At 41.6% G+C, this 26678-nt stretch overlaps 2 protein-coding genes across 6 annotated transcripts in view; one reads left to right on the plus strand and one right to left on the minus strand.

Moving 5' to 3' along the window:
• The window catches only part of PRIMPOL (primase and DNA directed polymerase), an 84562-nt gene extending 83071 nt beyond the window's left edge, over nucleotides 1-1491 (plus strand). For all 4 annotated transcript variants that reach the window (XM_073902300.1, XM_025886265.2, XM_025886266.2 and 1 more), the window contains one exon: nucleotides 1148-1491. In XM_073902300.1, coding sequence (XP_073758401.1) covers nucleotides 1148-1396 — 249 coding nt within the window. In that variant the 3' untranslated portion in view covers nucleotides 1397-1491. The remainder of the gene's footprint in view (nucleotides 1-1147) is intronic.
• A 4258-nt stretch (nucleotides 1492-5749) lies between these two features.
• The window catches only part of CENPU (centromere protein U), a 34542-nt gene continuing 13613 nt past the window's right edge, over nucleotides 5750-26678 (minus strand). For both annotated transcript variants that reach the window (XM_025886312.2, XM_025886311.2), the window contains exons 7-13: nucleotides 21979-22042; nucleotides 20698-20806; nucleotides 10965-11043; nucleotides 10692-10739; nucleotides 9493-9554; nucleotides 7592-7748; nucleotides 5750-5954 (exon numbers count right to left, since the gene is read on the minus strand). In XM_025886312.2, the coding sequence (XP_025742097.1) occupies nucleotides 5823-5954; nucleotides 7592-7748; nucleotides 9493-9554; nucleotides 10692-10739; nucleotides 10965-11043; nucleotides 20698-20806; nucleotides 21979-22042 (651 nt within the window). In that variant the 3' untranslated portion in view covers nucleotides 5750-5822. The remainder of the gene's footprint in view (nucleotides 5955-7591; nucleotides 7749-9492; nucleotides 9555-10691; nucleotides 10740-10964; nucleotides 11044-20697; nucleotides 20807-21978; nucleotides 22043-26678) is intronic.

Genomic DNA, 26678 nt, shown 5'->3' on the forward strand with positions numbered 1-26678 from the left:
TCTTCCCTGTAGCAGTGTTGCCCAAGGACAGTGGGCTCTCCCTTCACCTAGATTTGCCATCGTTAACATGTTACTTGGCCACATTTGTTTTCTCCCTCTGCTGTTCGGGCACACACTGTTATTTTGGATGATTTTTTGTCTTAGTCCATTCAGGCTGCTATAACACAATACTATAGACTGGATGGCGTATACACCACAGAAGGTTCTTTCTTCATAGTTCTGGAGGCTGGAAGTCTGAGCTCGGGGCACTGGCCGATTTGGTGTCTGGTCGGCTCTGTGGGTCATAGCTATCTCCTCGCCGGGCCCTCCATGGGATGAAGGAGCTCTCTGGGGGCCCTTTTATAAGGTTACTAAATCCCGGTCATGAGGGCTGCACCCTCAAGACCTACTCACCCCCCAAAGGCCTCCCTCCTAATACCATGACATTGCGGGTTAGGATTTCAACTTAGGAATTTGGGGTAACACCTTCGGTCCATAACTAATCTTTTGAGAGGAATTTGCAGCCATCAGAATCCTACATCTGTTCATATTTAACCATGTAGCTAGAGAGATTTAGGTTAAGGATATTCTTAAGTATGGTAGAATTTTTAGATTCAGGAAATTTAATGTTGATACAATACTGTTATCTAATATACAAATCCATACTCATACTCCTATCTTGACAATTGTCTCAACTGTTTTTAACAGTTTTTTAAATTCATGTTAATTCTTAAAATACTGTATAAATAGGAAAATCCGTCTTTTAAGATAGCAGATAGGTTTTCCAGTTTGCCTTCAGCTGGACTATTTGCTTTTTAAAAAATTCAGTCTACCATCTCTCTAGCCCCATCTGTGTATATTGAAAAGAATGTACCAGAGGAACAGGATGGGGGTGGGCGGGGAACGGACTTCCAAATTTAGAGTTTCGAGTGTCTGAGCTACAGTGGTAGTGACATTTGAATTAATGAACTCATTCCCATGGCGACTGTATTGGAGAGAGTATCATCCAGAATACTTATTTTAGTGTCTGCTCAAGAACTGGTCTTATATCCAATACCTTAGTTTAACCTAGACTGACTGTAGAGTGAGAGCATCACGTACTCTCCTTGACTGACCTGTATTCTCTCCCTTTCCCACTCCCCCCTACATTCCCCCTTTCAAACCAAAGGAAGAAGAGTTCACAGCAGCTGAAACAATGAACAGTGACACCAAGAGTCCTCATAAGCCACCGTCGGGTCTGTTGTCAGAAGGTGCCGTTTCCGACGCCGACTGGGACAATGGCCTTGATGAGACTGACTTTGTGGAAGCTGCTGAAGATGCTGAACTAGCCGCAGCTGCAGAGCACGGTCTCCTCGGTTACTGCAGCGGAGAGGGTGAAATTCCCGACGAGCTAATCGTGCAGGTATTACAAGAGTAGCTCTTACGTAACTGGCTGTGATTTGGCCTGAAGACAGTTTAATAACCTGAGGATATTAAGTTATAGTAACTTCTTATTAAACCTGTTTATAAAAACCAAGTTTGGGGGCGCCTGGGTGGCTCAGTTGGTTGAGCGACTGCCTTCGGCTCAGGTCATGGTCCTGGAGTCCCAGGATCGAGTCCCACATCGGGCTCCCTGCTCAGCAGGGAGTCTGCTTCTCCCTCTGACCCTCTTCCCTCTCCTGCTCTCTATCTCCCATTCTCTCTCTCTCAAGTAAATAAATAAAATCTTAAAAAAAAAAAAACCAAGTTTGATCACTTTGCTTCTCAATTCCTGTTTTTTACTGAAGTAAGCCAGTTTTATTGAAAATTTGCTTAGAAATCTTATTGATTGACCAGAATTGGTCTATGTTCATATCAGCTTAATTCTGCATGTCTATTGATAGGTTAAAACTCTTAATCTTATTAAAAAAATTAATTAAAGTATAATTGACATACAGTATCCTATTCAGGTGTATATCCTGCTGAGTTGCTATCTTTATATGTTACAAAATGATCCCCATGATAGGTCTAGTTACCGTCTGTCATCACACAAAGTTATTACGTATTACTGTATATTCCCTATACTGTATATTACATCCTCATGACTTATAACTGGAAGTTTGTACCTCTTAATCATCTTCACCTTTTTCACCCCCCAATTCCTCCTCCCTCTGACAACCAACAATTTCTTGTATCCAGGAGTCTGTTTCTGTTTGGTTTTATAGATTCCACATATAAAGGTAGTCATATGGAATTTGTCTTTGACTTATTTCACTCAGCATAATATACTCTAGTTCAGTCCATGTGGTTACAAATGGCAGGTTTTTATTCTTTTTTATGGCTGAGCAATATTCCTACGTGTTTGTATATACTTCTCATTTTCTTTATTCATCTATCAGTGGAGACTTAGGTTGCTTCCGAATCTTTGCTCCTTCAAGAAACAATAATGCTTCAACAAATATAAGTATGATACATTCCTTTGAACTACTGTTTTCATTTTCTACCCGGAAGAAGTGGGATTACTGGATTGTATGGTATTTCTAAGTTTTTGAGGAACCTCAGTACTGTTTTCCCCAGTGGCTGCACCAACTTACATTCCCACCAACAGTGCACAAGGGTTCCCTTTTCTCTGTAGCCTCGCCAGCACTTATTATTTCTTACCTTTTTGATAATAGCAATCTGATGGGTGTGAGGTGTGATACTTTTTTTTTTTAATTTTATTTATTTGAGAGAGAGAAAAGAGAGAGCACGCACATGAGCTGGGTGGAGGGGCAGAGGGAGAGGGAGAAGCAGGTTCCCCGCAGAGCAGGGAGCCTGACATGGGGCTCGATCCCAGGACCCTGGGATCATGACCTAAGCTGAAGGCAGACGCTTAACTGACTGAGCCACCCAGGCGCCCCTTCATTATGGTTTTGATTTATGGTATTGAGCCATCTTTCACACGTCTGTTGTCTATGTGTTTATCTTTTTTGGAAAAATGTCTGTTCAAGGTCTCTGCCCATTTAAAAATTTTTTTTATATTATGTAAGTTCTTTATGTTTTTTATATTAACCTTTTACAGAATGTGTGATTTACATCTGTGAATCTTTTCCCTTTCTGTAGGTTGCCTTTTCATTTTGTTGTTCCCTTTGCTATGCAAGCTTTTGAGTTTGATATAATCCCATTTGTTTATTTCAGCTTTTATTGCCCTTGGTAGAGAGACTGGTCCTCTGGAAAAAACAACAACACGTATATATAGAGAAGGAGGGGGTGTAAGGGCAGAGGGAGAGGGAGAGAGAGAATCGTAAGCAGGCCCGCCGCCCAGCACGGCGCCAACATGGGGCTCGCTCTCACAGCCCTGTAATTTTCTTTGTGATGTCTTTGTCTGGTTTTGGTTATCAGTTAATGCTGACCTTGTAAAATGAATATGGAAGCATTCCTTCCTCTTCAATTTTTTGGAATAATTTGAGAAGAATAGGTACTACCTCTTCTTTAAATGTTTGGTAGAATTTACCTGTGAAATCGCCTGGTCTTGGGCTTTTGTTTTTTGGGAGTTGTTAAATGACTGATTCTGTTTCATTACTTGTAATTGGTCTATTCAGATTTTCTATTTCTTAGTGAGTCTTAGAAGGTTGTGTATTGTTAGGAATTTATGCATTTCTTCTAGGTTGTCCATTTTGTGTATAATTGTTCTTAGTAATCTCACAATTATTTGAATTTCTATGGTGTCAGCCATTTCTGACTTTATTGGTGCTCTTCTCTCTCTTTCTTAACGAGTCTGGCTAGAGTTTTATCAATTTTATCTTTTCAAAGAACCGGCTTTTAGTTTCACTGATCTTTTCTATTCTTTTTTTTACTCTCCATTTATTTCCCCTCTGATGTGTATTATTTCCTTCCTTCTGCTAACTTTGGACTTTGTTTGGTCTTCTTTTTCTAGCTCCTTTAGGTATAAAGATTTATTTGGGACTTTTCTTGCTTCTTGAGGTAAGCCTGTAGCACTATGAACTTCCCTCTGAGAACTGCTATTGCTGTGTCCCCTAGATTCTGGAAGGTTGTTTCCATTTTCTTTGTCCCACAGTATTTTTCAGTTTCCTTTTCGATTTCTTCATTGATCCACTGGTTGTTCAGTAGCAGGTTGCTTCTTCTCGTTTGTATTTTTTCCAGTTGGCCTGAATTTGAGACAGGCGATCTTTCTTGGAGAGTACCATGTGCCCTTTAAATGAACGTGAATTCTGTAGTTTTGGGATGGAATGTTCTGTATATGTTAAGTCCCTCTGGTTTAATGTGTCATTTAGGGCCAGGGTTTCCTTATTGATTTTCTGTCTGGATGACATTGATTTAGTGGGAGTTTAATATTAAAGTCCCGTATTATTATTATTGTGTTGTTAATTTCTCCCTTTTTGTCTGTTATTACCTGCTTTGTGTTTAGGTGCTCCTGTGTTGGGTACATAGATGTTTACTAATGTTCTGTCCTCTTCTTGTATTGACCCCTGATCATAATGTAATGTCCTTCTCTGTCCTTTGTTACAGTCTTTGTTTTAAAGTCTATTTTGTCTAAGTATTGCTACACTGGCTTTTTTTCCCATTCCATTTGCATGGAATATCTTTTTCCATTCCTTCACTCTCAGTCTGTGTTTACGTCTGCAGCGTGTTTCTTGTAGGCAGCCTATAGATGGGTCAGTTTTTAAACCCATTTAGCTACACTTTGTCTTCTGCTTGGAGCATATCAACATGCCATTTTGTTAACCATTTTCTGGTTGCTTTTGTTGTTCTCTGTCCCTTTTTTCTCTTGGCCCCTTCCCTGCGGTTTGATGGTTTTCTTTAGTGTTTGGGTTCCTTTCATGTTCTTTTGTCTCTTTTAGGGTTTTGGTTATCATGAGGTTCATATATGTTGACCTGTATAGAACAGTCTGTTTTAAAATGACAGTCACCTCTAGTCCTTGGTGGGATAGCTGGGGCTGCCTGGGCCCTCTGTGCCGGGGGAGGGGGGCACAGATGCTGCAGTGGGCACAGGCCAGAGGGTCCTGGTGTCCTCTGCACTAGCACTGCCCTGGGACTGGCTGCAGCTGGGCTGTACACAGGTTGGGGGGTCCCGGCACACCCGGCTGGGGGTGTCCTGGGGGGGTTGGCTGGAGCCGGCTGGCGGGCGGGTCCCGGTGCACACAGCCCTGCAGCCGCCAGCCCCAGAGGAGCGGTCCGAGGGCCCGGAGCCTGCTCCAGTCAGGCTCCCAGGCAGAGGGGGAGAGTAAGTAATGGTGCCCCTCAGCCCCACACAGGTCCAGCAGTTTCCCAACAGCCTGGCGGATGTTCTGAGGTTAGTAAATGGGTTTCCTTCACTTACAAGTCTCTCTGTCCTTCAAACTGATGTTTTGTTTTTGGGGTTTTTTTTGCTCTGCCCCCCCACCCCGTGCTAGTCCTCCTCCCACGGGCCACTGCGTCAGGGCTGGGGTTCCCACCGTCACCCTGTGCCCATCTCTTACCCTTCTCTCTCCATGGGGCCCCCCCGGCGTCGGCACAGCAGCGGCTCCATCAGGCCTCAGGTGTGGTTCAGGAGGAACTGCTCCATGGGTAGCTGGAGATTTGGTGGGTTCAGGGTCCTTCTGCCCCATCTCTGAACTCCGGATGTGTGGCAGGGTCCTCCCTCGGCCACCTCAGGTTAGAACTCTTAGCGGTCAGTGTCTGATTGGCTAGTGTCTGGATCTGGCCTCTAAAACCACTTACACACTCCCAGCTTGCCACTTAACATGGTCATTTGAACCAAATGACTATGAACCAAGTAACAGTAAATTTTGGTGACAAGCCAGCCTGAACAAGCAGACAAGTTTAACTTCTCAAAGAATTTTTATTTACAAAAGTATAGTATCAGAAGGCAACAGGCAAGAGCAGGGGGACTAGTCTTTATATAGTCACATTTCAGTAGACTGGTCTTTCTGGTCAAGGAGCTTCTCTAATTGATGGTTGATATTTTGTAGGTGGTTTTCAGCTCCCAGAAGGGTTCTCGCTTTGAGTAACAGAGCTGGAAGGCTGGATGAATCATACTGTTGAAGGAAAATTATATTTAGATTAACATGCATAAAAGAACTTTTATAGCCCTATCTGTTATACAGCTCAATGCTAAGAGCGTTTCACTTTCATCTTTTAAATTAGGATTTTTTAAAAAACTGGTTTAATCCTTTTCCTTAAGGCATAATTAATTAATAAGGTTACAAGGGAACTGCTCTAGAAAGCTTAGGCTGACCTCCTCCCAGAAGACCAGCTGGTTCCAAGAACAGTGGCATCTAAATTATTTAAAACAAAATTATTCCTGGTATGGATCGAGGCTACGTTTGGGCAAGTCTGCTGATCTCATACCTATTTTAAACCCAGAAAACTGTAAGGCAGATTAACTTTTACTGGAAGAACTAATGGAAGGAGAATACCAGGCCCATAAAAGTTCGCGAGGAAAAAAAAAAGTCATCTAGAAAAATTTATGGGGAAGACGAAAGACAAAATTAGAATACAAACCCAACATAAAATAGAAATCAAAACCCAACTCATGATTTTGAAATAACTAAGCCAAGCTTCATGTTGTATACTCTATCTAAGGATGAGGGACTATATTCCCCTTACAGAATTTGCTCATACTTAGGACAACCGTTTAATTTCATTTTTTTAAGGTGTCTTCCTTAGTAAGGAAAAGAGCAGCTTTGTGTAGAAAAGCTATGCAACTATTACTACCACCCACATAATCAATTCTTTCTATACCCTACCCTATTACTGTGGACTTCAGTCAAACAGATATTTGGGAGCCTACTGTATTCAAGCTGCCATGGGACACTCGCTCTCAGGGAGGCGTGAGTGGTAGGACTAACATTTGGGGTTAGAGTTCTGGTTTAGGAAAGAAGACCGATCCCCAAATGTCTACTTTCCACAAAGGAAGACAGACACTACAGCAGAGCACAGAAGGCCTACGGGCATGCGAAGGACACGTTAGTAAGAGTAGTGTATTCCGGGCAAAGTCGAGTCATTAATCTAAAAGCATTCTATTTTCAGATCTAATATACAAACAAACTGAAGGCTTTTAAGTCAGTGTAAAAAACTTAGAAGTGAAGAATACAAGTATGATCATAAGATATATGTATTTACATTTTATATAAAATTATATATATTTTTTTCCTGTAACTTAAATTTCTATTGATCTGAGCTGGTTATCGTAACAGCAGCAGTGTCTGCAGCAAAAATCCGGAAGCAACAAGTTTTATTAAAACAAAAATATACCATGCCTTTCCCTACTCTATGTCCCTTTCATGTTTCCCAATTAGACCTACCACGCGTAGGGGATAATGGCTTGTTTTCAGATAAAAAAGCTACTGTGAACATGGGCAGAACAAAGAACAGGTCCGTGTGGCCTGACAGTGACGATTCTCATGAAGCAAAGCACAGTAGTTCAAGTGCTCTCTTGTTAAGTCAGTTCTCTTTAATAAAATCAGCGTTTCTACATTGTTCTCTATTCCTCTCGCCTGAAGTAGCTAAAGAGGTGATGGGAGAACACATTTTCATGGATTCACAGCGACGCTGTTTGGGTAGACTGATGTTGCACCCCAACTTCTCTCTCCCCCAGGCTTCTCCAGAAGTTCTCCACTGTGTAGATGCCCTCATCTTCTGAATCACAGTGAAAAATAAAAACTGAAGTTACCGTTTCCTTCACATGAGGTTCTTTCTCTCGAATATCTGAATAATCTTGATGAAGCTTTTTTAGGTTCGATAAGAAACACACTGCATTCCTCAGGGAAGATTTTCTCTCCTTAAGTTCGTCATGTTTTATTTGTAGTTGTTTCAGCTGCGGTTCTAACCTGCAACAACAACAAGTTTCCCCCAAATGAATGCCTACAGTCAAGTGTAACAGCCTAGGGGGCAGGAGGCTGAGTGCACAGGTCCACTGAGGCAGGACCACGCAGGGCAGAGGGGCTAGGTCTTTAAAGAACCTTCAGTTCTGAAACTGTGGATGTGTGACAGGTTCTAAATTCCAATTTAAAATATAGACAAAACTCTGAGATACAATACATGATGAGGAATCAGAAATGAAACCCACAGAAGACGATGCCTTGAACAGCCCACAAGCCATCCAGGCATTTTGAGGGAACTGCGGTTAACTTCTCCCAGCCGGGCAACAACGAAACGTGGACCAAAGGCCTTCCCTCTGCCCATTTTCCAAGGTCCAATAAAACCAGTGGAAAACTTGATCAGAGTGCCCGGATGGAAACCGCACGGGTAGGCTACTTTCTCTCTCAGGGGCTTCGGTTCTCACCTGTAAGATAGAAAGGGACACGTGGAATTTTATGGACCAGGAAGGGGAGGGGCTGCCAATTCTTTATTCTCTTAAAGGTAAAAGGTAACTGTCCTCTAATGCCGTTTTAGAAAAGGCCTTTCAACAGTTGCATCTGGGGGACAAATGCAGCAATTGTGGAAAAGCTGACAAGGGTTGTGGTCAGGGGCGCAGGATGAGCCATCAGTCTGCAGACCTGAGATTCTGGCCCCCACTTCCGGCGTGGGACTGTGGGTAAGTACCTCTGCCCCGGGCCTGAGGTCTTACACATGTCAAGTCAGAATAACGGCATACCGCAGTTTTCTTTCTGGGCCCTTTCAAGGTGTACTTTACAACGCCTAGAACTGTATCTAGAAAAGGAGCCAAGAGGCTGGTCTTTAAAATGTCGGATTCTGATGAAGCAGGACAACGCGCGCATATGTAAAGCGAGCAGGCCGGTGCGCAGCACGCCCGGGAAGCGCGTTCGAACGCCGTTTCCCTTAGGCCGGAGCCCGGGGGAGCTCTGCCCTGGGCCGGTGCCGCGCCACAGCCCACACGGGGAGCCAACACGCCGGACGCCCAAGCTCGCCCTCTTCCGAACCTCTCTGGCCGCCTCTTTAAAACTCGCCACTGTACTTACAGGCGGTCTTTTCTGTTAATTCCACTAGTCCCGCCGTTTTGCAACACCCTGGAGCACAGAGTGGACCTGACTGCTTCCCTACTGCTCAGCTCGCACCGGCTCCCGAACCCCACCGCGGGGGCAGCCTCGGCCGCTCTCCCGGCCCCGCACACGGGAGCGCGTTCACCCGAGCGCCACGCCAACGATCCCGTCCACAAGAACCGGTAGCACACAGCACTGACTGAACGCCAGCTACCGCGCAGCGCTTTGTGTCTGTTCACGCATTTAATCCTCCCAGCACCCTGGGAAGGGTGGGTCTTGTGCTCATTTACAAATGAGGAACCGAGGCCCTGGGCGGGGTAAGTAGCCTGCCCGAGGGTGCACGGCCGATAAATGGCCGGCCCTGGGTTCAAACCCGGGCATCTAGTCCCAGAGTCTGTGCACGGAGGCTCTGACTGGGCTGCCTCATAGGCCGGAGTTGAGAGATCTGATGGTGCTGACTTCTCCTTTGCCAAAAGCTCCAACTGGGCAGGACGACCACCTTCACTGAGCTTCCAGGCACAAAGAAAACCTGGGATTGCAGTGTCATACAGCAGAGGTTAGCAGCCCCACGCGATGTGCTGTAATTAAATCCTTCCAGGTAGGTTCTCAGAGGAGTCTGACATCATCTTACCAAAGCAGTTCATCCTGGAGTTCAAGCAAACGTTGCCTTTTCTTTTCAATATCTGAAATAATCTAAAGTAACACAATAATTTGTTAAAATAACGCCTTAAATGTCCGAGCACTGCTAGCTACCCTGTACCAGGTGTTAGAAATGGGAAGTGGGAAAGAGACTCCATTGTTCCCCTCAGGGAACTGCGGTCTGAAGGGAAGACCGACGCCGCACACAGACCTGACATAAGTACAGCTCGTGAGGCGTGCTGCTAAGGGGACGCTGAAGAATGGGAACAGCAGGGGCATTTACTCCAGGACAACTCTGAAGAGGAAGCAGGGGCCAGATCTTTACAACCCTGTGAGCCATCAAGTAAGGAGTTGGGATTTTATGTAGGTACACTAGGAAAATACTGAAGGAGAGTGCCCTGATCCAATCCGTATTTTAAAAGAGTATTTCCACGTAACAAATGATCTTAGCCATCACTTTTAGGCACCACCAGACTATTCCATGGCTGGACATTCAGACCGTTCCCCTGTAAGCAATGAAGGCTTGACCAGTAGGACAATAAAACTGAAGGAAAAAAAACCAGCAAAGGCGGCCTGTAATCACTGAAACGAAAATATATGCCTTTCAACTCCATTTCTATTATAAATGTGGAGGGGGAACTGCTCTTCCATTCCTGGGTTCCTGCGAGTGTGGAGCTCAGAGGTCATGTGGTCCACCCACACACTGATGGGGAAGTAAGGCCCGGCATTCACTGGCTCGTTTCTCCTCACACATCCCAGTGGTACAGAGTTTCCAAGAAGGTGGGACAACGTCAAAGTAGCAGAACCAGGACAAGAAATGAGGTCGCCTTGCCCTTAATGCAGTATTCTTCCTGGGCTGCCCCTTGAGACTTGGGACAGTTCTTTATTCTAAAAAGTTTTACTCTTTGACAGCCACAAAAACAATAAGTATATATTACTTATACAGTTATTAGTTACTTAATAGCATGGAAGTGGTTATTTGGGGCTTGATAGCCTTTTTAGGCTGGTTGGGATCCCTATCCCTTAGCATGCATTAATAGTACACAACCACAAGACCTACCAAATAAAAGCCTAAGAAAAAACAACTTCGACAAAGCGAAGGTCCTGAAACCCAGAGTCAGGGTGTTACTTAGCTCTGCACGGGTCAGGGTTCTGTGGGACTGTATGCTTCTAATAACGCACGTCATTTACCTTTGTGTTCTTCCTTTTCAGAGTTTTTGACATCTGGACTTCTTTAAGCTGCACAAAAGAAAAAATAAATATTTGTGGGCATTTTCCAAAATTAAAATGTTTATTAACTCAATATATTGCATTTAGTTTAAAAACAACCTGTGAAACATGAACAGTTCTAATGAGCTCTCTACCACGTTGCCAGCAAAGGCAATCTTTTCTAAGATAACCGTACACTGCCTCAGGATGAGCAAAACAAATTTAGACCCAACAAATTTATGTCAAGGAACTTACCATTTTGATGAGCTCTTCTTTCATATTAGAATGAAATTTTTTGATGGCTTCCTTACAAATTTTAGATTCTACTTTTTGTCTATAGCAAGAAAGAAAAGATCAAACTAGGTATCATATAAAGGATTTTGAAAGGTATGTTTCATCTGCTTAGCACATCAACAAACCATGATTTGGCATCCACCATTTTGAATATCTAAGATGGCAGGGCTAGAGACATTTTTCAGGCTTAAAAAATATACTGGAGGGGCGTCTAGGTGGCTCAGTTGGTTAAGCGGCTGCCTTCTGCTCGGTCCTGATCTCCTGGGGTCCTGGGATCGAGTCCTGTCATCAGGCTCCCTGCTCAGTGGGGAGACTACTTCTTTCTCTCCCTCTGTCCCCTACCTGGGCTCACGCTTGCTCGCTCTCTCTCAAATAAATAAATCTTAAAAAAAATAAAATACTGGAGGGCGCCTGGGTGGCTCAGTTGGTTGAGCGGCTGCCTTCGGCTCAGGTCATGATCCCGGAGTCCTGGGATCGAGTCCCACATCAGGCTCCCTGCTTAGCAGGGAGCCTGCTTCTCCCTCTGACCCTATCCCCGCTCATGCTGTTTCTCGCTCTCTAATAAATAAATAAAAAAAAAATCTTTAAAAAAAAAATTCTGGAAACAGCCTCAACAAAAGAGAAGGAACGGGAAATATTTTCCCCTAAACCTTCAGGTATGTGGTTAGCTTCACTCCTTGCCACTGGCTCTGTCCACAGGTGAAGGCAAGTAATGTAGAAAGGTGTACAGCCAGTCCCCATCCTTTCCTGCCACCGGATCCAAGCAGCAGACTTCAGCCCCTCCTGCCTGCCAACAGCTGGAGGAATACTTGGGTAACACATCTGGACTAACCAACAAGTAGGGAAAAGCAAGCTGGACTGAAGCAGCCAAAAGTCCAGTTCTTCAAAATCTTGCAAAGCTGACCCTAACAAACTGGTTCCGGTCCCCATCATCAGAAGAAGGCCCAACGCTCCCAGTCTGGCACAATCGGGGCCGCCTGGCAGACCCCTGGTGTGCAGCAGCAGCCGCCATCTTCCAGGACAGCAGCTAACCCCCTACTCGGCCTCAGCGCCCTAGGATACCTTTTAATCGAAAGTAATAAATATTTTGTAAAAGTGACAGGTAATTAGAAAACGGTTTCTTTCTTGGGGGGAAATCCATGAGCAAGAAAAGTCACTCAGGAGAAGGGGACTGAGCTAAGCATAACACAAGAGAAGGCCTGTACTTTCGAATAGATCTTTGTAAAAGGTCTCATCAAAAAAGTGTTAAAAGGTATTTCTAGTGACATCAGCAAGAGAGTGGAATAGGAAGCCCCAGGCCAGATTCCCTGCACAGGGAAACCAACTTAACCACTATATTACATCCCAAAAGGCCTTGTCCAAATCCCAGAAACCAATTAAGAAGTTGTAGGCAAGTTCAAAGTCAGGAACAGTCCTACTGATAAGAAAAGCGGTTTCATATCAACCTGGACAGCCCATCTCCCAAGCCAGCACAGCTTGGTTCAATCGAGGAGCTCCGTGTATGGTTTCTCCCTTGGGAAAGAAAGAGTGGAACGTGTGTCCAAGGTTCTGGCTTTTCAGGGGGCTGCCCGAGGAACTCCTTTCCACAGCGCCTGATCTGGAATGCTAATGGAAGTGGCATATGTGGGATGCCTGGTTGCCATGGAGAAGAGAGTTCAGCGACTGCTGTAGTAACAGAAGCAGCAATGCTACGCACAGGGGATCGGGACAAATGGCCCAGCTCGCACCTTCTCCCTTGGGAGGGAAAGAGAGGACTAGAAGGTAATCCAACGTTTGGAATGGTTTCTGTGTCACCCGAAGTACAGCAATGGTGGGAACTGAAATAGTTTGGATGCCTTTGGTCAGAGAGACGAAAAATGAAATAGTTTGGATGCCTTTGAGTTCAGCAGCTTGTGGCAGCATGAGAGAACCCGCAGTACCACAGAGAGACACCAGAGGGAGCTCTAGTCTTTAGAGATTACAAATCCCTAAAAAAGAAAGAAGCAAACCTCTCTATTTGGGGAATCACATGCACAAGCCCAAAGAAGATACATCTCCAGCAACGGATTGAGGGACCACCCAGGCTGATTGGCAAAGGTCTTCCCCTGTACAAATCCAGTGTAAAGATGGAGAGAGGTGGCTGCTTTTTAAATGTACAAAACACAGCAAAAAAGAACAAGGCACTAGAAGAAACAAGAAAACATAATCAAGTGGGGGAAAAATCCCCAGAAATAGACCCTAAATAAAGAAATGGAGACCTGTGAATTGGCTAACAAAGAACTCAAAAGTAATCATCTTAAGCTGTGTTACAAGAAAACACAGATGAATAACTAAAACTACATCAGGAAAATGATGCATGAACAAAATGAGGATATCAACAAAGAGAACTTATAAAAAGAATCAAAATCTGGAGCTGAATAGTACAATGACAATTGAAAAATTCACTAGATGGGTTCACAACAGATTTGATCAAGCAGAGAAAAGAAACGGCAAACTCAAGAATGAGTTATTTGAAATTATCAAATTGGAAAAGTGAAAGAATGAAGTGGAGAACAGTGTATGGGACTTATGGGAACCATTCAATACACCATTATGTGTGTTACGGGTATCCCCAGAGAGGAGGGAGAGAAGGAGCAGAGAACTTATTTGAAGAAATAGTGGCCCCAAACTTCCCAGACCTGAGGATGGAAATGGACACCCAAATTCAGAAAGCTCTCAGCTAAGAGGAACCCAGAGAGGCCCAACACTGACACACATTATATTCAAAATCAAAATTCAAAGGCACAAGTAGAAGGTAGCAAGAGAAAAGCGACTTGTCATATACAAGGGAACTCCCATAACATTGTCAGTCATCGTCATTCTCAGCAAAGACGTTACAGGACAGAAGGGTGGGATGATCGATACAAAGCACTGAAAGAAAAAAAAGTGCCATCCAAGAATACTATACCTGGCAGAATTATCCTTCCAAAATCAAGGAGAAATAGAGACTTTCCCAGATAAACAAAGGCTGGGTTCATCATCACCAGACCTGCCTTATAAGAATTACTAAAGGGAGTCCTTCAAGTTGAAACAAAAGGACACTAGACAATAACACAAAGACATATGAAAATATAAAGGTCTCTGGTAAAGGCAAATATACAGATGAATACAGAACCCCATAATACTGTGATAGTGATGCATAAATCACTTTTCATACGGATACAGAATTTAAAAGATAAAAGCATAAAAAATAACTATGAAACTGTGTCAGTGGTAAAAATATACCAAGGTGAAATCTGTGACATCAATAACAAAGTGTTATCCCCATACAGTGGGGGAGGAAGACATAAAGGAGTGGAGCCTTTGTAGGTGATTGAGGTCAAGTTACCATTTTAAAGCAGACTGCTATAAGATGATTTATGTCATCCCCATCGTAAGCGCACATAAAATCTATAGAAACACAAAAGAATACAGAATCAAGACATGCCACCACAAAAAAAAAAAAAAAATCAACGAAACACAGAGGAAGGTGACAAGAGATGAGAAGAAGGACAAAATAACTGTAAGACTTAGAGAAAACTAGACTTCAGTAGTAAGTCTGTCACTATCAGGAATTCCCCAATCAAAAGATATCAGAGTGGCTGATTGGATTTAAAAAGATCCAACTACATGCTGTCTACAAGAGACTCATTTTAGTTAGGTATAAGGAAATACAGAGGCTGAATGTGAAAAAGATACTCCAGCAAATGGTAACCAAAAGAGAGCAATGGTGACCATACTTATATCAGACAAAACAGACTAAGTCAAAAACAGTCACAAAAGAAGGCTATTATGTAATGATAAAAGGGTCAATTCACCAGGAAGAAATAAAAGTTACACGTGCACCCAACACTGGAGCAATTCAACAATTCTGAATTAACAGGATTGAAGGGGAAAACGGGCAGTAACACAGTAATAGTAGGTGATTTCAATTACCTCACTTTCAGTAATACATCAACCAGACAAAAGCTCAGTAAGGAAACAGGATTTGAACAAAACTATAAACCAACTGGATCTAATAAACCTACACAGAACATTCCACCCAATAACAGAATCCACATTCTTCTGACATGCACACGGAACATTCTCCAAGATAGATCCCATGTTAGGTGACAAAGTAAGTCCTAACCAACTTAACATGACTGAAATCATACTGAGTATCTTTTCAGACCACAGTGGAACAAAACTAGAAATCAACAGCAAAAGGAAACCCAGAAAACTCACAAATATGTGGAAATTAAACAACATACTCTTGAACTACCAATCGTTCAAACAAGAAATAACAAGGGAAATTAGAAAATATCCTGGAACAAACAAAAACAAAATGTACCAACACTTATGGGATGCAGCAAAAGCAGTACTAGGAGAGAATTTGATAGCAGTAAATACCTACATTAAAAAAAAAAATACTTCAAATCAACAACCTAACTTCACATCTCAAGGAACTAGAAAAAGATCAAACTCAACGATAGCATAATGAAGGAACAGTAAAGATTAGAGCAGAAATAAATGAAATGAAAAACAGGAAAAAATTAATGAACCTAAGAGTTTTTTGAAAAGGTAACAAAACTGACCAATCCTTAAACAGACTAAGAAAAAAAGAGAGAAGACTCAAAAAATGAAAGAACAGGCATTACAACTGATGCCACAGAGGTAAAAAGGCTCTTAAGAGACTGCTGTGCACAATTACAAGCCCACAAATTGGGTAACCTTTACGAAATGCAGAAATTCTAAGAACATAAAACCTGCCAAGATTGAATCAGGAAGAAATAAAAAATATGTTCAAACCTACAGTTCATAAAAGTAGACTGAATCACTAATCAAAAACCTCCCATTTAAGACCCCCAAACTGGGTGGTTTCACTGGAGAATTCTACCAAATATTTCAAGAAGAATAAACAATCCCTCTCAAACTCTTCCAAGAAATTTAAGAGTGGGGGAGTAGGGTGGTGGGGAAACATTTCCAAACTTATTTTATGAGGCTGGTATTACCCTGATCAAAATCAGACAAAGATACTACAAGAAAAGAAAACGACAGACCAATATCCTTATTGATGCAAAACTCCCCAACAAAATACTCAAAAAGGAAATTCAACAACACATTTAAATGATTATATAGCACAGGAAAGTGGATTTCTGGAATGCAAGGATAGTTCAGCATACGAACTACAATCAGTGTAACACACAATAACAGAATGAAGGACAAAAGCCACATGATCATCTCAACTGATACAGAAAAAGCATTTGACAAAATCCAACACCCTTTCATGGTAAAAACTCTCAACAAATTATGAATAGAAGGAAATTACATCAATATAAAGGCCATACATGAAAAGCCTACAGGTAACATCATAATCAACGGTGAAAAGTTAAAAGCTATTGCTGTCAGATCAGGAACAAAGTGGGGATGCCTCACTTGCCATTTCTATTCAACACAGTACTGGGAATACTAGCCAAAGCAATTAGGTAAGAAAAAGAACTAAATGGTATCCAAATTGGAAAGGAAGAAGTTATCTCTGTCACAGAGGACATGATTTTATATGTAGAAAATCCTGAAGATTCCACACACACACACAAAAACTGTGAGAATAAACAAATTCGGCAAGACTGCAGGATACAAAAAACACACAGAGAACAGTTGCATTTCTGTATACTAACAATGAACAATCCAAAAAAGTAATTAAGAAAACAATCCCATTTACAATAGCATCAAAAAAATAAATAAAATAAAATACTTAGGAATAAACTTAACCAAGGAGGTAAAATATACATTGAAAACTGTAAAAACATTGTTGAAAGAAACTGGAGATACAAATAAAAGGAAAAACATCCCATGTTCATGGACTAGAAGCCTTAATACTATTAAAATGTCCATACTACCTAAAGCAGTCTATAGATACAATGCAATAACTACCAAACTCCCAATAGCATTTTTTGCAGAAATAGAAAAAAAAAAAAATCCTAAACTTCATATGGAATATCAAAGGACACCAAATAGCCAAAACAATCCTGAGAAAGCAAACCAAGTACTTAACGCTACTGAAATGTATACTTAAAAATGGTTAAATGGTAAATTTTATGGTATACAAATGCACATTTAAAAATAAAAATAAGATAAATAAAAATAAAAATAAAAAATAAAATTTTAAATAAATTTTAAAGATAAAAAATAAAAATTCACAATTAAAAATATACCAGCTCTATCTAATAAAGGTATTTCTAATATAAATATGAAATCATGATTTTAAGATGTTAAAAATACATAAAAAATTAGGAAAACTGATTAGGTCTTTCTGCATATGGCTTACACTGATGATAAACTGGTAGACTGTACCAACCAAAACAGTGGTGGTCTACATACAATAGCCAGACACAACTTTTTCAAATTCTAGTATCTTAAAAATTTGGTCACTTCCCTACAAATAACTAATTGAATCAGTTATAAAATAGCCTATGTTTGTAATGTTTCCATTTCACGGCATACTTCCCTACTTATATATACATTGGTAAACTGCTTACAATCTGTTAAGTTTAACAAATTATTCAGGTGGTGAGTTCCAGATATAGGGTAGTAATAATAGCACACCCTCAGATAGTTAATTTGATTTTGAAAGAACAAAACTTTTCATGTGGTTGAGAATACTTTAAGAAAATAACACAAGACCAGAGATTCTTCCAGAATCATGGGGTATGACAAAAACACAAGGGTATAATTTTAAAAGTCTATGGAGTGCCTGGCTGGCTCAGTCACTAGTGCATGCAACTCTTGATCTCAGGGTCGTGAGTTCAAGTCCCACACTGGGCATGGAGCCTATTTAAAAAAAAAAAAAAAAGGCTAACAAAAATACTATATACCTCTTCTAAATCATTTCTTATTATCAAGAACACTATGCTAAAAGGCAAGATACTGCCATTTTTCGTAAACATCAGAAATCTAAGTCTTTTCTTCCTTTTGAAGAGATTTATGAACGGGAGATGGTCTATAGGAAGAGACCTTGTGTACCAATTTTAACAGCAAACTGGCTTTAGAACATACAGTACCAAAAAAAAAAACAAAACAAAAAACCCAACCAAACAAACAAAAACATACAGTACAGAAGGACAGACAATTCCCACAAAGATAATGATGAGTTAGCATGACAGGTGAGAAGGGCCAGGGGCTGTGGCCCAGGGCGGGAAAGGACAGGTCAAGGCTGGCCTCTGCTTCTTCCCCAGGCTGTTTCTCCCCGCTGTGCCTCCCTCCCAGCTGCAGCCACTTAGACCTCTGTCCCTGAGACTTTAAGAGTAAAACCTGGTCTGTGCTTGAGGGTCTGGAGAGAAACACGGAGACTACCTTTGCGAGCTGTCTCCTCCACCTTCCCCTGCCAAACCCCCAGGGCTGGAGAACGATAATCTTACTAAGGAGTGTAGCGGCTCTTAACGCTACTTATCTCTGGAGGGTTAAGGTTAAGTCTTGACCTGACAGGTTACTTTGTGGGGTAAGTGACTGAGGCTTCCCATCTTAGGCCTTATCCACCCCCATCCCTTGTACTCCTGCGAATGGATGGGAATCAAGGCTTGGTTTTCCCCGGTATACACAAAGAAGCTGACAGACTGGGGTAAACGAGCTCATAGGTTGGAGTAACAACACACTGGAGGAACACAACTATATCAAAGAGAAAACAAACTATTAGATCAGAAATTCTAAGAGAAGCAGGTATTTCATAAAGATGACCCAGTATTTTGAAAGTAGCCTAATAAATATTCTAAAGAGGACAGTAGCAACAGAAAACATGACGTAAAAGGAACCGAACAGAAATGTTAGACAAAAGGTCATATGGCTACATACAGAACGCAGGAGATGGGGTAAATGGCATAACGGATGTATCAGAGAAATAAGTTAGCAAACTTCTAGTTTCTAGACTGAGGAAATCTATAGAAAAACAAAGCAGAGGACAAGGATATAACATTAGAACAAAAATAGTTTTAATTTTGGAATTAAAAAAGAACCGCCTTAGACTGGAAAAGTCAGACCCAATATAGTGAAATTAAAGGATATCACAGACAAAATATTCTAAAAGCCTAGAGAGAAAGAGCAGATCACATATAAATAAGACTTCGACAGACACCAAATTTTCCAAATCAACACTAGATGCAAAAGAAGACAAAGGAACAGTGATTCCTAAGTATTTAAGGAAATGATTTAGAACCTAGAATACTATATCCAGCTAAACTGTTACTCAAATTCAATGTCATGACCAAAATAATCCAAAGGATTTTGAAATTTTACAACACAAAGAGTCACACTCAACAGTGTTGGGATGAAACAAGAAAGAAAAGGTACATTACCCGAGGTTGCTGTAAGAAATGTATGAAATAAAGGTGATCAGATAAATACATTAATAAGTGTTGTTGCTGTCTAAAAAAGAGAGAAAAAATTTATTTTACCCCAGAATTAAAAATCTCTGGGGTAGGGGGAAAGGGAGAGGGGACCAAGAGTTAAGAGAGCTTATTAATGGAGAGTTACAAATTCTATTTTTTAACAAAGTTATAATTAAAAGCATCAAAGTAGAACAAAAAAAGATCTAAAGAAGTAAAAATAATATATCAACACGTTCTTCCAAATACATTGGTAATTATAATAAATGTAAATGGACTGAAGTCAACAAAGATGGACATATTGGATTTAAATTTTACTAATTCTTTTAAGATTTCATTTATTTATTTGAGAGAGAGAAAGAGAGAGAGTGAGAGCACGAGGGGCAGAGGGAGAAGCAGACGCCCCGCTGAGTAGAGAGCCCAATGCAGGGCTTGATCCCAGGCCCTGGGGATCATGACCTGAGCCGAAGGCAGACACTCAACCAACTGAGCCACCCAGGCGCCCCTAAACTTTACCATTACTTATAAAAAAATTTTTAAGGTCAAAGGCTGGAAATAAAAGGAAGTAAAAAGAATGTAAGTTCTAGCAAATGCTAGCAAAAGAAATCTAGTGACACAATACTAGCACCAGATGAAACAGATTTTAAGACCAAAAGAAGCGTTTTTAGGAATGGAGAGGGTACTACAGAAGGATAAAATGTGCAGTCTATAAGACAGAGCAATTTTCTTTTTCTTTTTCTTTTTTTTAAAGATTTTATTTGACAGAGAGAGACACAGCGAGAGAGGGAACACAAGCAGGGGGAGTGGGAGAGGGAGAAGCAGGCTTCCCGCGGAGCAGGGAGCCCGACGCGGGGCTGGATCCCAGGACCCTGGGACCATGACCTGAGCCGAAGGCAGACACTTAACGACTGAGCCACCCAGGAGCCCCGACAGGGCAATTTTAAACATGATGTCCTAACAGAATAGTCTCTAAATATATACAGCATAAACTGATAAAAGAATCAGGAAAAATAATACTGATTCTACAGAGATCCAATAATTAGATTCCCTACAGATGATGTGCTAGGCCATAAAGAAATTACAAAAAATATCACGAGTCTATCAAATTTGATTAGGACATATGTAAGACACAAGGTTAATACAAAAATATAAATTAAAAAGTCACATATTTGGACATACCAAAACATACTAAATAATTCACAGGATTAAAGAAAAAATTATAATGGAAATGTAAAAATAGGTAAACTAGATGATGAAAATACACCAAGAGCCATGGGATGAGCCAAAGTGGTGCTTCAAGGAAGATTCATTGGGTGCATATATCACGTCAGAAGACTTACTTATACTCTAGGATGGTTTTCTCAAATGCAGACAAAACGACATCTAAGTCCACGATGTCACTGGCTTTCTTTCCTTTCAGACACCAAATATGTACAGAGTCAGAAATATCTAGAATATTAAGAGAAGTCCATTTAATATACTGATTATATTTTGGCTCTAGGCCCAGGGTTCTGAAAATCTACAACAAAAACTGCCCCACCAAATTGCCAAAAATAGCTATGGTTGACGAGGCACATGGGAGGAGACAGGACTCACTTCTCCCCAGGCCAGGCCAATCTCACAAATCCCCGTCTATACGCTCACTAACTGCCTCTACACTCACTAACTGCCGTCTCCTTGGTTCTCCCGTTTCTGCCAACACAGCCTGAAGTACCACTGACTCACAACTACCAGCTCTACCTTTACTTAGTAGTCTGCTCCTACCCAACACTACTTACTGGTCACAGAGCTCTTTGTTACTTGTAGTTTCTTAATTTTAATCTACCTAATAGGCCACATAGAGATTCCCCACTGTGCTGATTTAGTCTCAGTAATGTGGATGAAAGGTCTAGCACTCAGTAAGAGGGGGTTGTAGAATGCCTAATGATAAGGATAGGATCCCATTTGGGGTGAGCAGTGTCAGTAAAAGGATTGAAGAGTATATATCAAAAAGCAGGGTGGCTCTTTTTTGGGTGACAGGATTAGTAGGTGATTTTATCTTCCTTTCTATACTTTCCAAATTTTTCTAAACATATATGTCTTTTAGCTTTTAAAAGATTAAAAGATTATCTTAAAATCTATATAGCTTTTATATAAGATATATCTATTATATATCTATAAAGATATAGTCCTTAAAAGGAAATGAAAGAGGAAGGAAAGAGAGAAAATGCTTTATTTTCCTCCCATTTTTCAATATCCTTTTATTTGTATCAATAAAAATGCAGAACAATGTGGATGAATCTCAAAAAAGTTATGCCGAGAGAAAAAAAAAAAGCCTTATTCAAGGTAAAACTATGTGATGTGTTCAACACTGTGTTTCAACACTGTGTGAGGAAAAATTAAGGTGATAAAGCAGGTATAAGAGTAAAATCTGGGAGTATAAATATATATTTTAAGATTCACCTTTGTTGTAGTTTGAAAATTTTCATGACATATGTTATAAAAATTAGTTACTACAAAATCACAAATTTTTAGCTTTTTAAAGTAGCAACTTTATGTACTTACAATTTACTGCTTTAACAACAAAGTTTTCAAAATAAAATTCTTGAATGCTTGACAAAGTATAAAACACTATTTTGTACCTGAGTCTATGGCTTCACTTCTTGATTTCTTCCTTTTGCCACCAAACATCTTTTTCTGAGTTTTCTACAAAACAAAACAAAACAAAACAAAAAAACAAAAGCAAAGATGTTTATTTAGGAAAAGTTTTCCTTCTCTTATATAAGTTATCTGATCATGGTATTTCAAACACTCTCAATTCTGGCTGTTACTCTCATTTAGTTCTAAATTATTATGTATACTACCTAAATTAATATAAAGAGACATTGAAAAATTAAATGGTCTCTTGGGGCGCCTGGGTGGCTCAGTCTTAAGCGTCTGCCTTTGGCTCGGGTCATGATCCCAGGATCCTGGGATCGAGTCCCGCATCGGGCTCCCTGCTCCGCGGGAAGCCTGCTTCTCCCTCTCCCGCTCCCCCTGCTTGTGTTCCCTCTCTCGCTGTCTCTCTGTCAAATAAATAAATCTTAAAAAAAAAAAAAAAAAAGAAAAATTAAATGGTCTCAAAAAGTAAATAAAACTTTTAGTTGGCTTTGAACAGTGGTTGCCTTGGGGGCGCCTGGGTGGCTCAGTCAGTTAGGCATCTCCTTTGGCTCAGGCTGTGATCCTGGGGTCCCGGGAGCCAGCCCTGCACGGGGCTTCCCTGCTTAGTAGGGAACCTGCTTCTCCCTCTCCCTCTGCCCCGCTCCCTGGCTCATGCACTCGCTCTCTCGCTTGCTTTGCACTCTCTCTCAAATAAATAAAATCTTTGAAAATTAAAAAAAAAAAAACAAAAAACCAACAGTGGTTGCCTTGGAGGAAGTTCAACTTTTATTACTTAATAACCTGTGGAGTCAGGCTGCTCTCTGCTCCAAGCTAGGATGAAGGAAAAGCTTCTAAACGAGCTCTGGGGCCACACCACACCATCAGATGGGGTTGGGGAGGAGGCTCCTTTACTTAGGTGTAGGACCCCAGGGACCCGCGGCAGGGAAGCTCAGAAGGGGCGCCCTAGGAATGCCCGCTCCCCTCCGCACCCACACCGGGGGACGACTCCGCCAGCAGTGCGGGACTCCTGACTCCTATTCCGCTGAGGCGGCGGCGACCAGACTGCACCAGCAGAGGCGCCGGGAGCAGGCTGCTCAGAAAAGAGCACCGGGAGTCCAGGTGGGGGTGCCCTGAAGGTCCTGAGTCCTCCGCATGTGCAGAATGAGACTACGTCAAGCTTCCTGGAAAGCGGGTAGCACAGGATTAAGAATGTAGCAAGTCGGGGCGCCTGGGTGGCTCAGTCGGTGAAGGGGCTGCCTTGGCCTCGGGGTCGTGATCCCAGGGTCCTGGGGCAGAGCCCCGCATCGGGCTCCCCACTCAGCGGGGGAGTCTGCTTCTCCCTCTCCCCCGCCCCCTCTGCCTCCTGCTTGTGCTCTCTCTCTCTCAAATAAATTTTAAAAGTCTTAAAAAAATAAATAAATAAAAAGACTTTTTAGGCAGGACTGTAATTCAAAAGGATTGAGAAGCACTACCCTTGAGTAAGGCCTACTCAACCCCCACCCTAAGAAAACCTAAAACTCATCTCAGACCAGATTCGCTAGAAAGACAGAGACTGGAGGTTGTAAGTAGAATTCAAAGATGATCCCCAGTGATGTGCAGAACTCCCTCCCTTGAGTGTGGGTGGGACCTGTGAATAGGATGGGCTACTTGTTCCCTCTCTCAGGTTACCTTAGCGGAAGACTCCACTGTAGCTGACTCGAGAGATTCTCTGGCTTTGAAGATGTTAGCTGCCATACTGTGAGAGGGCGGCATGACTGAGACCTAATGGTGATCCCCAGCTTCAACCAGAGAGGAAACAGGAACCAAATTCTACCAACAATCTGAATGATCTTAGATGAGGAGCATGAGCCTCGGATGAGATTTCCGTCCTGGCTAGCATCTTGATTTCAGCCCTATGGGACCGTGAGTAGAGAATTTGGCTAAGAGGGACTTCTGACCGCGAGAAATTGTGAGCTATAAATGTGTGCTGTTTTAAGTCACAAAGTTTGTGGTAACAAACATGCAACAATTATAACAGAGGTTGAGTCTCAGTGAGTTCGAGCTGCTTGGAAAATACGTCAGGCTTTCCACAAGTTGACCCTAACAAAAGATAAAACCAAGCTTACAGAAGTTAAAGATGATCAGCCAATAAACAAGCTACCAATTAGAACAAAAAGTCAACATTCGTAAGCAGATAACAGAATTCAGAGTCTCAACAACCTGTCAACAATATCCAACACACAATCCAAAAGTATTAAGTTAAAAATGTTATATAAAAAATGTGACCCATAGTCAAAACAGAAAAAAATATTCAAGAGAAACTAACCCCAACTTAGCCCCGAACAAAGACTTTGTTAAAGCAGCTACTTCCCAAAGAAGTAAAAGGAAATGGTGGCCTTAATGACTAAAAAAAACCAGGGTACCTTAACAGAGAAAGAGAAACTATATTAAAAAACAAACAAACAAACAAAAAACAAACCTAAATGGAAATTCTAGAACCAAAGAGCATATAACTAAGAAGTCACTGGGTCATGCTTCAGTTTCCTGTGGCTGCTATAATACATTACCACAACTTGACGGCTTAAAACAGAAATTTATTCTCCAACAGTTCTGGGGGGAAGTCTGAAATCAGTTCCAATGGGCCAAAATAAAAGTGTTGGCAAGACACTTAGGTCCCTGGGCATGTGGTGCTGGATCCCACAGCTCCCATTACAGACTTATCTGTGGATGGATGCCCAACCGTTGTTGCTGCGGGGGGTACACAAAGGACGTCTTACTCAGCCATGATGCTCTTGTTTTTGTCTTTAAAGTGTATCTCTTGCAGAGTAGCATACAGTTATCCACAGTCTCTGCATTGCAGTTGGAATGTTTAGTTGACTTACTTTTGATGTAATTGTTGGTGTGGTTATTAGGTGTAAGTCAGCCATACTGCTCTTTTGTTTTCCATTCATCTACTTCGTCCTGCTATTGCCTCTCCAAAAGCCCATTTGCTTTTGATGTAATTTTAAGTATAATTAGGTTCAAGTCTACCATCCTCCTTACTGTTTTCCACTAGCCTTTCATTTTTTTTCCCCTCTCTGTTGCTAATTTTGGGTTAACTGAATATATTTCAGTATTCCATTTTCTTTCCTCGATTGGCTTCTAGATGCCTCTGAATTTTTTAAGAGTGGTTGCTCCTGGGTTAAAAATATGCATCCTTCAGTTAGCAAAGTCTATTTAGAATCAGTACATTACCACCTCACATCCTACTTCCTGAGAGTTAACTACTTCCCACCGCATAAATCTCATTACATAACCACGTTATTTTCTTTATCCATCATCCTCTGTGCTGCTTTGGACACAGGTTTTGCTTCTATAGACGTTGTAAACCCAACCTTAAGGTGTTGTCATTTTTGCTTGAAACAGGTGTTTCTTAAGGAAATTATGAGAAGAAAAAAAAATATGATGTAGTTTTTGTCACCCACTCATTTTTTAAAATTTATTTATTCTCTTGAAGTAGGCTCCATGCCCAATGTGGGCTCAAACTCATGACCCTGAGGTCAAGAGTTTCATGCTCTGCCAACTGAGCCAGCCAGGTGCCCCCCTCCTTTTTTTAATTGATTTTTCTTTTCCAGTTGTCTTTTCTCTTTCCTATAGATTTGAGTTTCCTTCTGATACCTTTTCTCTTCAGCCTAAAGAACATTCTGCAGCATCTTTTTTTTTTTTAAAGATTTATTATTTATTTTGAGAGAGAGAGAGAGAGAGAGAGAGAGAGAGAGAGAGAGAGAGAGCACATGAGAGGAGGGAGGGCCAGAGGGAGAAGCAGGTTCCTCGCTGAGCGGGGAGCCCGATGCGGGACTCGATCCTGGGACTCCAGGATCATGACCTGAGCCGAAGGCAGTCGCTTAACCAACTGAGCCACCCAGGCGCCCCTGCAGCATCCTTTTAATGCAGGTCGGCTGGCAACAAATTCTCTCAAATTTTCTTTCTGAACTTTCAGAAAGTTCACCCTTTTTGAAAGGATGTATTCACTGGACGTAGAATTCTGGGTTTACATTTCTTTTTTCCTCAGCTCTTTAAGTATGTTTTTCTATTGTTTTCTGGTCTCCACTGTTTCTGTGAGACAGCTCTGAGATTTGTCATTGTTCCCATGTATATTTACTCTGTCTCTTTTCTCTGGCTGCTGTCAAGATTTTCTGCTTTTCTTTGTTTTTTGGCATTTTAACTATGATATGCTTAAGTATGGTTTCATCTTGCTTTAGGGTTTACTGAACTTCTTGGATCTGTAAACTGGAAAATTCCAGTCATTTTATTTCTTGAATTTTAATTTTTTCTACCCCCATTCTGACTCTTCTTTCAGAACTTTTTTTTTTTTTTAAGATTTTATTTATTTATTTGAAAGAGAGAGAGCACACAAGCAAGGGGAGCGGCAGGGAGAGGGAGAGGGAGAAGCAGGCCCCCCGCCGAGCAGGGAGCCCGATGTGGGGCTTGATCCCAGGACCCCGGGATCATGGCTGAGCCAAAGGCAGACACTTCACCGACTGAGCCACCCAGGCACCCCTCACATTTTTTCTCTCTGATTTGCAAATTGGATAAACTTTTATTGCTTTGTTTTCAGTTCCACGGACTAAACTGGCAGGTAGAATCTGCAGCGACGGGGGATGCCTGGGTGACTCCGTCGGTTAAGTGTTCAACTCTTGATTTGGGCTCAGGTCATGATCTCGGGGTTGTGAGATGGAGCCCC

Source organism: Callorhinus ursinus, unplaced genomic scaffold (genome assembly GCF_003265705.2).
Source record: "Callorhinus ursinus isolate GAN/ISIS: 27379988/994484 unplaced genomic scaffold, GSC_fseal_2.0 scaffold17, whole genome shotgun sequence".
NCBI lineage: Eukaryota > Metazoa > Chordata > Mammalia > Carnivora > Otariidae > Callorhinus > Callorhinus ursinus.